The sequence below is a fragment of the Lissotriton helveticus genome, chromosome 4_1 (genome assembly GCF_964261635.1).
Source record: "Lissotriton helveticus chromosome 4_1, aLisHel1.1, whole genome shotgun sequence".
Lineage (NCBI taxonomy): Eukaryota > Metazoa > Chordata > Amphibia > Caudata > Salamandridae > Lissotriton > Lissotriton helveticus.
In genome coordinates, this window is record NC_136063.1 from 271,143,737 (window position 1) to 271,160,032 (window position 16,296).

Here is a 16,296-nt window from a genome sequence, read left to right on the forward strand (position 1 = left end):
TCGTCACTTTACAACAAATATGGCATTTTAAAAAAACACAAGGACAGCCTGGTACTAGCTCCCTCTTTTAAAGAATAGTAACCGTTTCTTCGAGAAAGCCACTTCATAATTGCTGTTCAAGCCCTCACAATCGTGCATCTGGAAGGTGGTCACATCCCTCTCCATAGCCACATACACTCCTCACTAAAACTCCTTTAAAGGAAGGCATCCCACCCACATGCCACAGCAGGTCTCATCCAGGGTCAGAAGAAATATGAACACATCTCCCTCATCCAGATGGAATTCCACTGGCTCCATTTGGGGGCAGCACCATCTTCAAAACCCCTGCATCATTTGCAAAGCTATTATGATAAGCACCCCTGCTTATCTTACGGAGACGCTAACCATCTGGAAGTAGCGGACCACGATACATGCTCTTTTCAGCTCCCTAACCAGACAACACTAACTGTAACTCGCCAATCTACCATGCTCTGTGTTTTCACAAATAATGATATTCCACATTACAACACTACACTCTACTGCATGACACTACGCTCAACAACACTGAACTGCACCCTGCACTCTGCCACTCTCTATGCCACTCTACGACACAATACTCTGTGATACTCCTACACAATCCGTTTTATGACACTCCAGGCAATGACACTCCACTTTACAACATTCCGCTCTACTGCTCAACATGCCACTACACTGTACAACACGCTGCTACACTCTACGATACTCCACTCCATGATGCTCCATCCCACGATATGACACACCAATCCACTGTATAACAATTTACTCCTATGTACGCAATGACACTCCACTCTATTCCACTCTAAAATACTCCACTCTGCGACACTAGATTGTACGACTCTGCTTCACTGTACTGTACTACACTACCCTCCACTCCGACACTCCAATCTATGACAATCCACAATGCAATTTTAAACACATTATTATTAGAAAATAAAAACAATTAACATACAAGAAAAAAAAAACAAAGGTTAAGGATCATTTATAGTAAGAAATGCCTTACCTATTCTTTCTACACAAAACCAACTTGAAATTTACAAACATTAAACATTGTAAAGTTATAATTATAACTTCAATTTATAATTTACGCACCACCTTCAAATTACTATAAGTTGCGCTCCTCCTAACAGTCTGGTCACCTCACTCTTCACACTACATTACCTATAACTCATGCATTTTTCATGCATTGGTCATACCCTTGTATCCTACCTCCCCTTTAGCATGTGGAATCATAGCATTCATAACATTTATAACTCTCAAATTTCATTATTTGTCACAACACTGTGCATGATAGTGGTGAGCTATAGTTATTGTTGTCTGGCTATCGAGCTGAAAAGAGTGTGTAACGACGACCGCTACTTAAAATAATTTGAAAGTGGTGGATAAATTGTAAATGAAAGTTATAACTATAATTTTACATTTTTTATAGTTTGTGTAGTCTGAACTTGGTTTGTATAGGGGATAAACTTTCTTCTGCCTATAACTAAGCTTTAACTTTCGTGTTTTTTCTTTGATATATATTGTTTTATAATGTACAATCCCTGGGTGGTGATGGAATACGCTGGTGATCAGCTACTATAGTCCATGAGAGTTCTGGGGGGGGTCTTAGTGACACTTTACAAATACTGGATAAGGGCACCTTTTTATAGATGAAGAATCTGTGTAGGATGCTCTTACAGCATCCAGCCCCTTATCAATAACCAACTGGCCTGCCCAGTCTCCTTCTTGCTATACAGTTAAAGGCTAAAGGACACACACCTTTGTGATCTTTGCATGAGAAAATGTTACAAGTAAGTATCTTGTCTATTTTTAGTGTTTTAAAAAAACGTATAATGCGGTCAGTGCAAGGTTACATGTTGCTTAGTCATTCCTTAGGCAGTATCTACCAGAATATTTCTCCCTATAAGGATAGATTTCTGGTTTCATTGTGATTGTCTCAACTCATATAAAGTAATATTATTAAATCTCCTGTGCACCGGGTGACCGATACCCGTTCCATCCATTCACTATTATATGGTGGTTTGCTAATCTAACACGTGTTGTTGTACCCTCGATAAGCCACCACTGATTAAACCCATCCTCCGGCAGAAAACAATCACCGGTACTAAACAACTTTGCCATTTTTATTTGTAGGTTTGCTGGCATGGGTAATCTCATTAAGGTCCTAACCAGAGACATAGACCACAATGCAGCACATTTTTTCTTGGATTTTGAAAGTAAGTCTATTCAGACCTTCACAGCAAGTCCACTTCAAACCGTGACTGTGAGCAGCCTGTAGCTATCTCTGCAGCAGTTAAGGCAAATGGACGTATCTGTTTAGAACCATTGTTGGACATGGGTGCCATAATTATTATTTTATATTATTTTAAACGATGGACAAACACATTCGTTTTACAATTGTATTTTCTTTTCAAAGTCTGTAAGGTCATTGGTTGCTCAATGAAATGGATACTTATTAATGTAGGAAAAAGGTGGCATTATTGGGCATTAAAGGTCTGTCACTAAAGATTTCAGTGTGGAGGATTTGTTTGGATCTCCAGAGCTGATTGGATGACCATGAAAGAAAACGCTAGTTACACCATTTACAGTGTAATGATGTTTTCTTTTAAATGGTTGCAGGTAAGGCTTTTGGTAAATTTTGAGGAAAGATTGGATTTATTGAGGAAAATAAATTTGCAATTGAATGGTTTGCTTTAATAACCCTAATCCAATTGTTGTAATGCAGGTGGAATTATTTTCTGTCAACCCTTCCATCAAATGCTCTCCACTGAAGCTTGAGTGCCGGGCTGAAACTAATTAATCAAAATAATCCATCTGTGTTGCGCTTCGTGTATCACAGAAGGATTAGGATTTTGGCCCCTCTTTAAACAATTTTGCATTGCATGACAAGGTTTAGTGTTGGTTGTTGACAGTGATATAGATTAATCAGCCTGTCACAGCTAATAAGCTCACCTTTCTCTCCACAAACCACACTTTGTGCTACTGCATTTGGGCTGCTCTTACTCACAAAGGGAAATTTTCTTTCTTTTTCTTGTCTTAACAGGTACCTTAACATGGGGAACCTTCTAAAAGTTTTGACTTGCACAGACCTTGAACAGGGGCCAAATTTTTTCCTTGATTTTGAAAGTGAGATGATTTTCCTATATCTTCTTGTCTGCAGTAGACTGCGATTTTGTCTTGTTCTTAACATGCTTGCACATTGCCATCTATTTACTGACTTTTATATTCCATGAAATACCTACTACGAAGTAACAAAGAACTCTGTACAGTATACCTTGATATATCTGCAGTGTACCTGGATAGATGTGAAATTATAAATTTGTGTTTTACATTACATGTGTGGTTTGAGGCTACTTATTATCAGAAAACCAAGCTAGAGTTGTTGATCTAGCAGAGGCACTGTTGACAGCTACAAATACCATGTTCTGATAACACATCACTGTGTACATCTATAATGAACACTTGTGTACAAATACAATTTCAGGCTTCTCCGTGGTCCTTTTGGAGGGAGTCGCAATGACCTACACATGACATTCCTTTGTTTTGACTTGAGTGCATGTTCCGAGCGTAGAGGTGTCGCCAGAACTGATTTACATCCCCCAAATACATGTACTGACGGATGGAAGCCACACCTGCTGATCATGATCATTTATTGGTAACCACTCTGAAGAAGGCTAAAGTTTTTTTTCTTTTAGCAAGAGTACATGCAAAATGATTCTTTCCCTCCTAGAAGTACTGCTACAAAATTAAAAATATATTTTTCAATGTATATGTTTGTACTCTAAACAGTGCTAAATAGATTACATTTCAGATCTTATTGTTAACATATATGGTACTTTTACCTTTTATCAGATATCATTAAAGACTACCCAACCCCACAAAATGGTGGATAAATAATTCAGTTTCTCTGTGTCGGGTTTACCTTTTTAACCTTGACAGTGCGTACTCAGGAGCAGGGATATGCTGACTATGCAAAGTAGTACAAATTAGCTGTGTGTTTTACATTCATTGAACTCCTTGATCAGATGATCTATATTGCTTAGGGGAGCAAGCTGTGCTTGACCTCTCCCTTAGATAATGCAGACAATAGATGACAGCTCATCCATGAGCTATGCAGTGTTCAAATACACTTTTGTGGTATATATGTAAACTTAAGGAGTCCACTCATACAAAATACCAAGATCATTCACAGCGTATTGTTAAGTTATAGAGATGAATCCAGTCAATGTTCCTATCTCACCAGCCTTAGAGGAAAGGTCTTGAATGGTCTCTAATATAAAAGAAAAAAGTCTGAGCGACTGCTCTGACCAAAATAATGAGGTTAATCACTGGTCGTCATGCTGGAAACTGTTTGCATCTGGATATCCAACACTGACTTGCAAGTGAACTACAACAGGGAGGCATAGTGGAGGCAGATATATTGATGTCTACTATACAGAGCCTCTATACTATTCATGGAGACTATTCACATAAAAGTAAAGAGAAGTGCCATGATGCACACCTTTAACATTATTTGACATTGCACATGGTGATGAGCACGGTTTTCCTCAAACTGCTACTAAAGACAATACACCAAGTCTTCTCAAGATGTGATGGTTGGGCAGTATGTATAAACATGTGCCTTGCTGTAGATCTAAGTGCTAAATGTAAATTGATAAAGATCGGCTTCCCATTTTCACGTCCAATGAGATTTGGCATGGCACAATGTACAACAGGTAAGAGAACTTGATTGCTGTGCATGCTTGATTGCTGTGCATGCTTCTTTGCTGTGCTTTGTTTTATCAAGTTTTTTATATTTTTCAAATCACCTGCATGCTTTACTGTTTTGATTATCAAATGTTTCACTTTATCAGTTGAAGTGTCTAAATACATATAAATCAGTGCATTTATAGGGCTTTGTGTGGGCAGGAATGTACACATGCTGAAACACGCAGCATGTCACAAATCTGTTATTATAGAGATTACCATTTAAAAATATCCCCAGATAATCCACCATCAGTACAAATCCTTAATGAACATTACTGACACAACTAAGCTGTTGCAAATAATTTCTCTATAGTACAAATATTGTTACTATGTGCCTCACTATACCTAAAGTTAAACTTTGACCTAAGCCTCGTCCTAACCCCAACTATAAATTGAGACCAAGCCCTACGCTTAACCTTAAACCAAACCGTAACATTTTTCTCACTCTAATTCTAGCCCTAAATTGAAATGTAACCCTGAGCCTAACCTGATCCTTGACCCAGTCTCAAGCCTGTACCAAAAACCTAATCAAAATTATTCTTACCTTCAACAGAAATAGCCCTTTAAATTCAGTGCTAAAAAATTATAAAAATCACTTACCTGAACTTTCCTTTGAAATTACTTACTGGAGCGATTATATTTAATAGTTTTCTCTCTCAATATTTTGTTGTAACATTGTCTTGCATGCCAGCCAACAGACCTTCCCATAAACTTGGTCTTTTGTCTGTCTATTCCAGCATGGAATAGATTCCGCACTCTTTCGACAAAGCATGCAGAGTCTGAACAGTAGACACATCATGTTTGGCTTAAGATACTGAGGGAACGGCAATTTGTCTGCTGCTATCCTGCAGTGCCATTGCCATATCTGGCCAGCGTTGACATGTTCAGCTAGCCTAATCTTCTTGCATTATCCTTTAAGGAGCACCTTAACCCAGCTTTTGCATCAGTTAATGTGCCCTTCCCTGGGCTACACTGCCTTTCTAGCACCTGTTTTCCTCCATCTCTCCTAATTTGTATTACTTGTCTTGATCCTCCTCTGCTTCTGGCCACACCTTCAACTTTCAGCATGACCTTCTAATGTCAGTAATTTCTACATCACCTAATCCTTCTTCTAGAACAGTGTCATTAATTATCCTAGGCATTTTTTGCGACTGGCCAAGTCACCTTGAAGTCCAGAGACTACCTTTTTTTTTCACTGACGTTCTGAGAGGCCCATTTTCGTAGTTCTTTTGGAGAGAGGTTTCAGTGTTAGCAGATCAGATTGCACTGAGCCCAAATGTGATCAGAAGGTCCATCCATTGCTGATTTGTGGCTGTTTTGTAAAGTAGTGCCTTTTGTGTGTCAGATGCTTCTTCATCTTTTCAACTGTTGGCTGTAATCATTGTGTGTGGCCTGATATTGGGAGACGGTCGCTTACGCGTTTTCTTTCTATCAATTTGTCCCATGGTGATGTTTCTGTATATAGCAGTCTATCGCAGCTTTCAGAATTCTTATTTGCCAACTGGGAATTGTTGCCCTTTCCTGCGCTTTGGTGCTAAATGAACTTGACATTTTAAATTGAAAAGCCAGCATCTCTGTTCCAATTGCATAATCATTTTACAAATAATCAAAAGGATTTTTGGTCTTTTTGAGAAAATAGTTTAGAAAATCCCTGGTGTGTTCAGAGTAAATGCCTTGTGGAAGAGAAATTAATAAAATTAATGCTTTGCAAGTGTATTGTTTATCTACTCTAGAATTTGTATTCATTTCTGAATGTGTATCTGATGTTTTCCAGTATTACATCTTTCATAGATTCACATGCTTGTATCTTCCCCGTCGTCATGGTGGGAGTCTCACGGTAACAGAATGACCAAAGCAGTATCATAGAGAAGAAAACTGCATAGAAAAGCCCATAGGGACTGTATTATTTGGTAACCAGACCTCCTCATTGTTTGGTCCAAAAGTCAGCCAATCAGCATTGCTGCCCTGCCCTCACACTCCCCAGCAGAACCTTCCTGCCTCAGATTTCCATCCGCCTTCGTGTGAGAAAGGAGTCTCCCTGAGCTCTGCTCAGTTTGCTGTTCCTGTGTGAACTATTGACCTTGTTTTCAACTCTTATCATCTGGATTAAGGTATTGGGAGTACCCATTTCCTTTATAATGGCTGAAAGCTCTAAAAAGAGGCTTTTCAGGCCTTGCAGATCCTGTGGAAAGGCTAGGCTTTTCTCCAAAGACCCTCAGAAGGACTGCTTATATTGTCTTCATCCAAAGCATGTGGCCAAGGATTGTAAATATTGTAGAACCTTCTCTGCTAAAACTCTGAGGGACCGAGAGGCTGGTCTGCTGTTGTGGCTTCAAAAGAAGAAGGCTGCATCAGACTCGGATTCTGGTGAGGAGTCTACTGGCTTAACACCTAAAAAGAGAAAGGCTTTACATTCTGAGGAAATGGTGGTGCCTGAGAAGGGCAAATCAAAGGGGAAGGAGGTCTCATCTCTCCCTCATACTCCCCTCAAGAAGCCGTCAGGTCAGAAGGGGGCAGGGTCTGCTCCGTCGACCAGCTCCCTGGTTTCTACTGTAAAATCTGTGGCAAAGACTTCAGCTCCGTCGACGACTTCACCGCCGCCGACGACTGTTTCGACGACGGCAGCTGCGTCGACGACAGGAACTAAGACAGTGTCGACGACGACTACGTCGACTAGTTTGATCATACCGTCGACGACGACATCGTCGACGATGGGATCAGTGACGAAGTTGTCGACGACCCAGTCAACGGAGACCCCGTCGACGACGGTTCTGTCGACGATGGCGTTAGTGACGACGGCTCCGTCGACGATGGCTATGTCGAAGACGACTCTGTTGACGAAGCGTGTAATTTCAACGGCAAAGGCATTTAAATCGCCTCAGTCGTCGAGGGGTTCGGCGACCATAAGCAAATCTGCAGAATTCACGTCGTGAAGATGGGGGTAGATTTCGCATCTACCCCCATCTTCTTTGCTGGAGCAGGATTCAGACGGGGAGGAGTCGTCTGGAGTGGCCTACAGTCCTTCACAACTTAGGATAAAAAGCCAGGACACAGATGACGAGGAGGTGTTTTCCTTTAAGGAGAGGGCTCAGTCTCAGTCTTCAAGATATGAATCTTTCCAGGAGACTCGCGACTATGGTGAGGAAGAGGAGTCGCGAGAAGAGTCAGTCTCCATACCTGTAGCTCTGGTTTCTGACCTGAGGTTCATGATTAACGACTATTATCGTCGTTTTCCAGAGGCGAATAAGCCTCCGCCATCTACGCCGGCACCTGCAACACAGCCTTCCGCGAACCCATTCTACTCCTCACACGCAGTCTGTGAGATCACCTCCAGTGATCACAATCAGGGACGATCTAATGGACACTGATGATGATGAGCAACCTGAGGAAGGTGAAATTATGCAAGATTCTACGGGAGTTCAGGAATGGAATGAGTACATTTTGCCGTAGGCCCCTTCACCTACTCCACCGCCAACCACTTCTCCTCCTCAGGATATTGGAGGATTCCATGACATTATGGAAAAAGCAGCCAAGAGATTTGATCTGGAAATGGAAGTTAAAGAAACGGAATGTTTCTTATATGATTTCAAAGATGACACCAGGAAGTCTGCTCGCTCAATCCCGATTATTCCTCACCTTTGGGAGGAGGGACCAAAAATTTTGAAGACACCGGCCTCCATCGCGGTTTCGGTTCCTAGAATCGAAAAGAAATATAGAGCACCAGAGTCTTCTCCGGCCTGTCTGATAGGACACCCGAGACCGGAGTCGGTTGTTGTTATAGATGGTTTAATACGTTTCTTTCAAGAGTTTGCACTGTATGATATAAGGGGTATTTGTTTTTTTTATTACTATCTGCCCTGTGTATTTTCAGCTCATGTTCTAACGATATTTCAGCTGCAGAACTTCCTTCTGGGTTCTATCCTGGAAACGCTGCAGGTGTTGTGTACTGCTTACTACTCTGATACAAGCATGTGAATCCATGAAAGATGTAATACTGGAGAAGGAATTAGTTACTTACCTGTACACTATAGTTCTCCAGTATTATCTTTCATAGATTCACATGCACCGGCCCACCTCCCTGTTTCTCAGGCAGAACCTGTTATCTCGGTATTTATCCATGTCTCCCACTTGGGGCCGGAAATCTGAGGCAGGAAGGTTCTGCTGGGGAGTGTGAGGGCAGGGCAGCAATGCTGATTGGCTGACTCTTGGACCAAACAATGAGTAGGTCTGGTTACCAAATAATACAGTCCCTATGGGCTTTTCTATGCAGTTTCTTCTCTATGATACTGCTTTGGTCATTCTGTTACCGTGAGACTCCCACCATGACGACGGGGAAGATACAAGCATGTGAATCTATGAAAGATAATACTGGAGAACTATAGTGTACAGGTAAGTAACTAATTCCTTTTGTATAGAGTTTAGGTATGTTGCAAAAAAAGAAAACTCCACTTCCATTTGCTAGAAAATAAAATTCACTTTTCTTAGCAAATTAGGCTTTGACACATAGAAGTACTCAATAGTCTCATCGAAGACCTAAATAATTATTCTTGATCATCGGTTTGTGATTTGCATGTGTTTCGGAATAGTTGTCTCCTGATCAATTTTTTTTAAAGTATTGAAAAGTTGTTTGTTTTGTCATTTGAATGTGGTTTGAACCCCCTAGGACTTTCCCATAAATGACCCTTAGCACTGCTAAATGCAAGTTATAAGTCGGCCCCTTACAGTATGGTTTATCTGTGTGAGGGTGTCCAATTATTCAAAGGTAGTTAAACATTGAGTAATTAAGAGCTACAGCTGTACTCTGCACTCCTTTTTCTACTCTAAACTAGACTTTTATGTTGCTTTGATCACTAAATATGATCTTACCAACTTTCAGTTTATGCCAGAACTGCTTATACCCGTAGACTGAAGGACCACACGTTTCTGATGGATACTGCTTCTGGCAGATTCTTCACCTCTCGAATCCTGCCAAGGGCCCGAATGCATCTTGAAACTGATAGTTCTCCTGTGCCAGTAGTTCACACACAGCAAAAGGAACAAATGATGGACGGAATGCTGAACAATGCAAACATTCACCCCCAGTCAGTGATCTGGGTTTAATCCCTTGTTCTTTTGCTCACCACGCCATCCCAGTTTGGACCCAGCTACATGCAAATCAGTTTTGTCCCTTCCCATTATGGGAACAGTACAGCCCAAACTGCCAAGCCAGGTCCTTCCTGGACTCGGAACAAGCATCCTAGGACCCATTTCTGGGTGTCACCCCTCATCAGCAAGGCTAGCTTGTTTCTAGTCTCGCATTGAGCACAGGACCCACGTCTGGGCATTCCCATCCCACTTAGGGCAACAAAACCCAAAAGAACAATGATGGACAGAATGCTGAACAATTCAAGCATTCTCCACAAGGCACAGAGATCTGGATTTAATCCATCGTTCTTTTGATCACAACGCCACCCCAGTTTGGACCCAGCTGTATGCAAAACAGTTTTGACACTGCTCCTTATGGGAATAGTCCAGCCCGAACTGCCAAGCCAGGTCCTCACTGGACCAGAAACAAGCATCATGGCACCGGTTTCTGGGTATCACCCATCATCAGCTAGGCTATCTTGACTCCAGTGGCGCAGTGAGCATGGGACCCACGTCTGGGCATACTCTTGGGGCGACAAAAGCAAATGGAACAAATGATGGACGGAATGCTGAACAATGCACACATTCACCCTGTTTGAAGTTTATTGAACCTTTACTGGGTGGACAAACAAAATGTAATCACTCTAGGTTCCTTACCATATTAATTGGTGGCTGCAGATAAGTATCCTTCAAGACTAGCAGCCTCACTGACCCTTAGTCCCGTTCGGACCTGGGTGACTGTGGCACATGCAATGGTTGTTCAGTGTACTGACATGCCATGTAGCACCCTTGAATGGCCCTAATTGTGTGTTGATGAGGGTGGCATTGCTGAGCAAGAGCCATACACCTGAAAGAACAGGATTGGAAAAAAGAATGCCAAATTTAGCTAATTAACTGAAATAAAAAGTTAAGACTCGAACATGCACCCCTTAACTTTTTTTTTTTTTAAAAAGGGAAATTATTAAATGTACATGCTGGAAGCAAGATTCTTTCCGCCAGGTACAAGGAATTCAGACGACTGTGGTAAATGAATGAACCAAGCATAAGTTAAAGTAATAAATGGCTTCTTCTGTGGCTTCACATAGAGAATTTATAGGTGTAAATCAAGCAGCAGGAGCCAGTAACACCATGGAGGTACTTAAGGCGCCACTTAGGTGCCCTAATGTCGACCCTTTTTTCCCCCAAGCCCTGGGATGTGATTCCAGAGTTGCTTACTTGTGAACTTTGCAGTTAAAAGCTTTAATAATGCAGAATTTTGGTTACAGTCTAACCTCTATAGCTTACAGGCATAAAACATTGACACTCTTGCGGCAAACATATGATGGCGTAGAACCCCCACAATGTCTGCCGGCTGTGTCTGACTGTGGTATGATTCCATATATTGTGAGAAGTGTGAGCTCATGCATGCTAAGACCATAAAGGAGAGCGGGATGCTAAAAAGCTTCATGATCCGAGATCGGCATCTGGTAAGCAGTGCTGCTTTGCTATCCTGTGCCACTGTAGTTTGACTTTAATCAATAAATCCCCCAAGAGTGCGCCCTCCACTAGCAGTTCTCTAGGAGACCACACAACTGGCGCTTGAGACATCCTTTAGTATGTCGATGTTTGTGTTCCAGGGTTAGATCGTTCAGCTACTGGTTCTGCGTCTCGACCATGGCTTCTGTGTCTGCTTCAGAGTGGCAATTTTTAATTGTTAAACCGGCTTTACAGATCGAGCTAAATGAAAGACCTATTGCATTGCTAAGGCTTATTAGGGAATGGCAACAGTCCCAGCAAAGCAATGTCGGGTTGTTAGTTCAGGTTTTATACTCGGCACTCTTTGCAGCTTCTGTACTATTTCCTCCCAATACGGTCCAATAACCTGGCATATCCACGGGACATGCAGAGCCAGCTGGGGACGCATGCATCTTTGCGAGTTGGGTACACACTATGCAACCACTGCGGTGTCAGGTACGCTCTATGTAATTAATAAAATGGTGTCAATTTAAACATGGCTTTGCTGGCCACCTCCTACACTTGCTTCCGTGTACGCCTCCACTCTCCACCTGAGAGAGCGCTCTCTAAGCTCCAGTCCCATCTATCCTGCGTGGATGTGAAATCCGTCTACCTATTACTTTCTAGGGCAGCTTATAGTCTGGAGAGGATACCCTTGGTGGATCCGGGGTCCAACATCACCCTCAGAGTGTTTACTTCACTAACCCAGGGAATGCAGTCTACAGCTCCCTGGTCGTGCGGGACACTGGCGTATTGTAAAAATTGTCCAGGACCTATTCCGTAATGTACTCCTGCTTCCTCCATTGTCATGAAGGTACCAAATGGGTAGCAGCTTAGCATAGAGTACCCTCTTTAGTACTTGGGTGACCGCTCTTTCCCAGGTTTGCGCGACCTATCGGACTGTAAAAGAGGTAGCTGCTGGCGATCTGCGGCACTGCAGCGGTAACTCTGCAGCAGTCAATCACTCCAGTAAAACGTTTTCCCATTTGCGGTCTTCATGCTGTGTATTGAGGTAACACTGCCAAGTAGTGTAACTTAAGGTCTGGGAGACCCAGTCGTCTTCAGCCATGTCTAGCTTTAGGTTCCTCAGCTAAACTCTGTTCATTTTCCCTGACAACACCTGTGAGACCAGTAATCTGTCAAGTCTCTTAAATAAGGAGTTTGGTAGGAAGCAGAACAAGTGCAACATAGCGTATAGGCATTGGGGTAGTAATACAATATTGTTTAGTGCCACCCTACTCCTAACCGACTGCGTTGGCGTGTTCCAGAACTGTATTTAGCCTGTGAGGCCTTCCAACACTCTACTCCTATTCAATTTATATTGTTGGTGTGAGTCATGCATTATCTGCATTTCCAGATTATGAAACTGTTGCATCCCACGGCAACCGACAGGAGGGAGACCAGCCTCCGAACTGTCTGGTAGGGACACTAGGGGGAAAAGTATGGTCTTGTAGCGGTTGATGTGAAGATCCAACACTCCCCCAAAGGTAGTCATAAGCCGCAGGAGGTAGGGCACTGAGAGTCCTGGATCTGTCACATATATGAGGGTGTCACCCGAATACATTGACACAGCATGTCATGGTGCCCGCATTTCCCAGTCACCCAGTTCTACCCTCAGATGTATGGCTAATGGCTCCATGGCAAGCACAAAAAGGAGCAGGAATATTGGGCATCCCTACCTAGTTCCTCTCTCAATATTGCAGGCATTGTGCACAGTCTGACCGGTGCACACCGTCGCTCTAGGCGTCTGATACAGAAGGCAGACACATGTCAAAAAGCCCAGAACCATACCCAACTGCCTCAACATCTCTCACAGATATTCCCAGGATAAGGTACCAAATGCCTTTACAATATCTAAGGCAACTAGTGCTGCCTCTCCTGCTTTGTCTTTGGTCTAATGCATCACGTGTGAGAGCCTTCTCAGATTCATGTAGGTGCCGCTTCCGAGCATAAAGTTGCTCTGATCCCTGTGTACCAGGTGGGTAACCACACAGCTCAAACTCCGTGCCAGTACTTTCGTGAGGAGCTTGACATCCACATTAAGCACGAAAAGCGGCTGGTATGAACTCTGATCTGTGGGGTCCTTGTCATGTTTTAAGAGTATAATTATCAAGAACTTCCGCTTGTGGGTCGGTAAGGCCTCGTTGGTTTGGGCCTCACAAAGTGTCTCTACCAGGGCAGAAAGTAGGACAGCAGAGTATGCTTGGAAATACTCAACCAGGAGACCATCGGGTCCCCGTCATTTACCGTGGGCCTTGTCCCGAAAAGCCTTACATTCAATGTTGATGCTTTCGCCTTTTTTTGGGCTGATTTACTATAACATGAAATAACATACAATTGAATGTTTACTACTATATTTTCCTGCTGTTTAGATGCCAGACCAACAGAATTTGAGAAGGAGATCTACAATCAGGTGAATGTAGTGTTAAAAGATGCAGAGGGAATATTGGACGATTTACAGTCATACAGAGGTGCAGGCCATGAAATTCGACAGGTAAAACTTTCAAAATGACTTGTATTCTGTCAAAGATTCTGTTTTGCTGCCAGCTTATGCCATCCATAGTATTTCTACAGTGGTGGGTGATTGATATTCATTCCATTGTAATGTTTTCTCTACCTTAACAGCCAAATATTAAGTGACCATATATGTGTGTTATGTAAATGTACTTTCCAATTAAGTATAATACCTGCAAAAATCACCATAGAATGGTGGCCGACACAATGGAATGGCGACTGAGGCCATGATCCATAGAGATGGCCTTTAAAAGCTATGCAGAACTGTTAAGTCAAATGTGATGAAAGTGTCCATAGGCAGTGTATATGAATTTACTGCAGGTTGGTAAGAGATGTTTGTGGGGTGACGCAGGACGAGAGAGGTCTTTAGACTCTGGGCATAGGTATATGAAAGGTAGTTATATGCAGTGCATATGTTTATGCTTTTTATGCACACATCTACTCAAGTGGAAAGCTTCACAAAAAACATTTTTAAAAGTAGACCATACAGGAAGCCAAAGCAGTGATCCTCAGTTCAGCAAATCCAATACCACTAGGTAGAGGTTAGAAAAGTGAATGAGTCTATAAAGCTTTGCTCAGTAGAGGCAATATTTGCATCTCCTCCAGTGAATCGTAGGAGTCTGACTTGCTCCTGACAGCCACACTAATGTGCAACTAAGTCCTCCGACACTAGTATCCACATTTAAATTCTTTGTTCTTCCTTGGTCTATCATTTTCTGCCAAAAAGTGACTGACCAAGCAGGGAGAAAAGGAGGACAGGCACCTTAGCGGTGAGGAATACCAGTGGTAGGATTTACAGAGTTAGGAACATTCTGCGCTAGGTGAATGTAAAGCATACCTGTTTTTTTTTTTTTTAAAGATCTTTTTATTGCAAGTAAAGCAAACAAAAGAATAGTGACAGTAAGCATTACACAGTGCTTCATCAAGACACACTTCAACGAATTCGGAACCTCATCAGTATTCAAAGCCCTCAAATCCTCCTGCCATCAAATCACAAGGCAGCATTTGGGTCTGGGCGCTCCAGATCTACTGGATTAAAACCAGTATTTTCCATAGAGGCACATATCCCTCCTCTGTAATTATTCCATTTCTCCCATATCGTTGTCCCAATTCTGGGGACCGCCTCTTCTTTCATACCCCACTCTCTCCGCCAACATGCACCAGTCCATGTCCTCTTTCCACTCAGTTGCAGAACTAGTTCATACGTCTGTTTTTTTAATAAAACAATTAATAACTGTCTAGTCCTCATTTTTCGTAATCTCGGCCTCTAGTTTTTCTATTACATTTGCAAAACGCCACCTCATAAAGTGTAAGCTGTAAATATTGTGGGAGATTAGCCTCAAAGGCTGTTCTGTGTCTTGCATTAACAAGCGGTGGGAGCGCTTCTTTAAATTAGTCTCCAATCCCTTGAAAAAGGGTGAAGGTGGAAATAAGACATTGTGATAAATTCATTTAGATATAAAGAGGATGCCCAACAAAGGAACAAAATGTACAGACCGATCAGGCTCACATAACTAAACAAGCAGACAAGGCAGCAATCCTGGTTGTCGCAATCAATCAAGCAGGCGTTTGTTAAGCGCGACTACTCACCCGTAAGGGTCTCAAGGCGCTGGGGGCTGCAGGTTTCAGTCCAAGGAGCGGGTCCGTCGAAGAGCCAGGTTTTGAGGGTTCTTACAAAAATGGGAAGCAATGTTGTCCGTCTGAGGTGGAGCTGACGTGCGTCCGGTGTCGTGGAGGGCTTGGCGTGCGTGGGTGAGCATCTTGAAATGACTCTTGCCTCAATGGGGATCCAGTGGAGTGTGCGCAGGTGCTGGGAGATGTTGCAGTGTTTTGGCAGGTTAAGGACCATTCTTGCCGCAGCGTTCTGGATGTTCTATAGCTGGCGGGTGAGTTTTTTGTTTATTCCGGCGTAGAGTGCGTTGCCGTAGTTTAATCTGCTGGTGACCAGGGTGTGAGTGACGGTCTTTCTGTGTTCGAGGGGGATCCATTTGAAGGTCTTGCGTAGGAGGCGAAGGGTGTGGAAGCTTGCTGAGGCTGAGTTGATCTGGCGGACCATTTTTAGCTCGGAGTCCAGGATGATTCCCAGGTTTTGTGCGTGGTCCGTGGGGATGGGTGCGATTCAGAGGGCCGGGGGCCACCAGGTGTTGTTCCAGGCGTCGGGGTTTGGGCCCATGATGAGTACTTCTGTCTTGGTGGTGTTTAGTTGTAGGCAGCTGTTCTTCATCCATTTGACGACGGCTTCCATGCCTTCTCGAAAGTTGTCTGGTGATGTTGGGTTCATTGGATAGGGGTGTGTGCGTATGACACAATGTTGAGTCCGTAGGTTCTGACGATGGGGGGGCGAGCGGAGCCATGTAGATGTTGAAGAGCGTCTGGTTGAGGGAGGAGCCCTGGGGGACTCTG

At 42.9% G+C, this 16,296-nt stretch overlaps 1 protein-coding gene across 16 annotated transcripts in view; it reads left to right on the plus strand.

The window, feature by feature from the left end:
• CYRIB (CYFIP related Rac1 interactor B) overlaps positions 1–16,296 on the plus strand; it is a 478,070-nt gene that overhangs the window by 270,335 nt on the left and 191,439 nt on the right. For 8 of the 16 annotated variants that reach the window (XM_078686758.1, XM_078686763.1, XM_078686757.1 and 5 more), the window contains 2 exons: positions 3,059–3,141; positions 13,752–13,873. In XM_078686758.1, coding sequence (XP_078542884.1) covers positions 3,069–3,141; positions 13,752–13,873 — 195 coding nt within the window. In that variant the 5' untranslated portion in view covers positions 3,059–3,068. Of the gene's footprint in view, positions 1–2,148; positions 2,232–3,058; positions 3,142–13,751; positions 13,874–16,296 lie in introns of all 16 variants that reach the window. The other 8 variants (XM_078686768.1, XM_078686767.1, XM_078686769.1 and 5 more) reach the window with 2 other exon arrangements.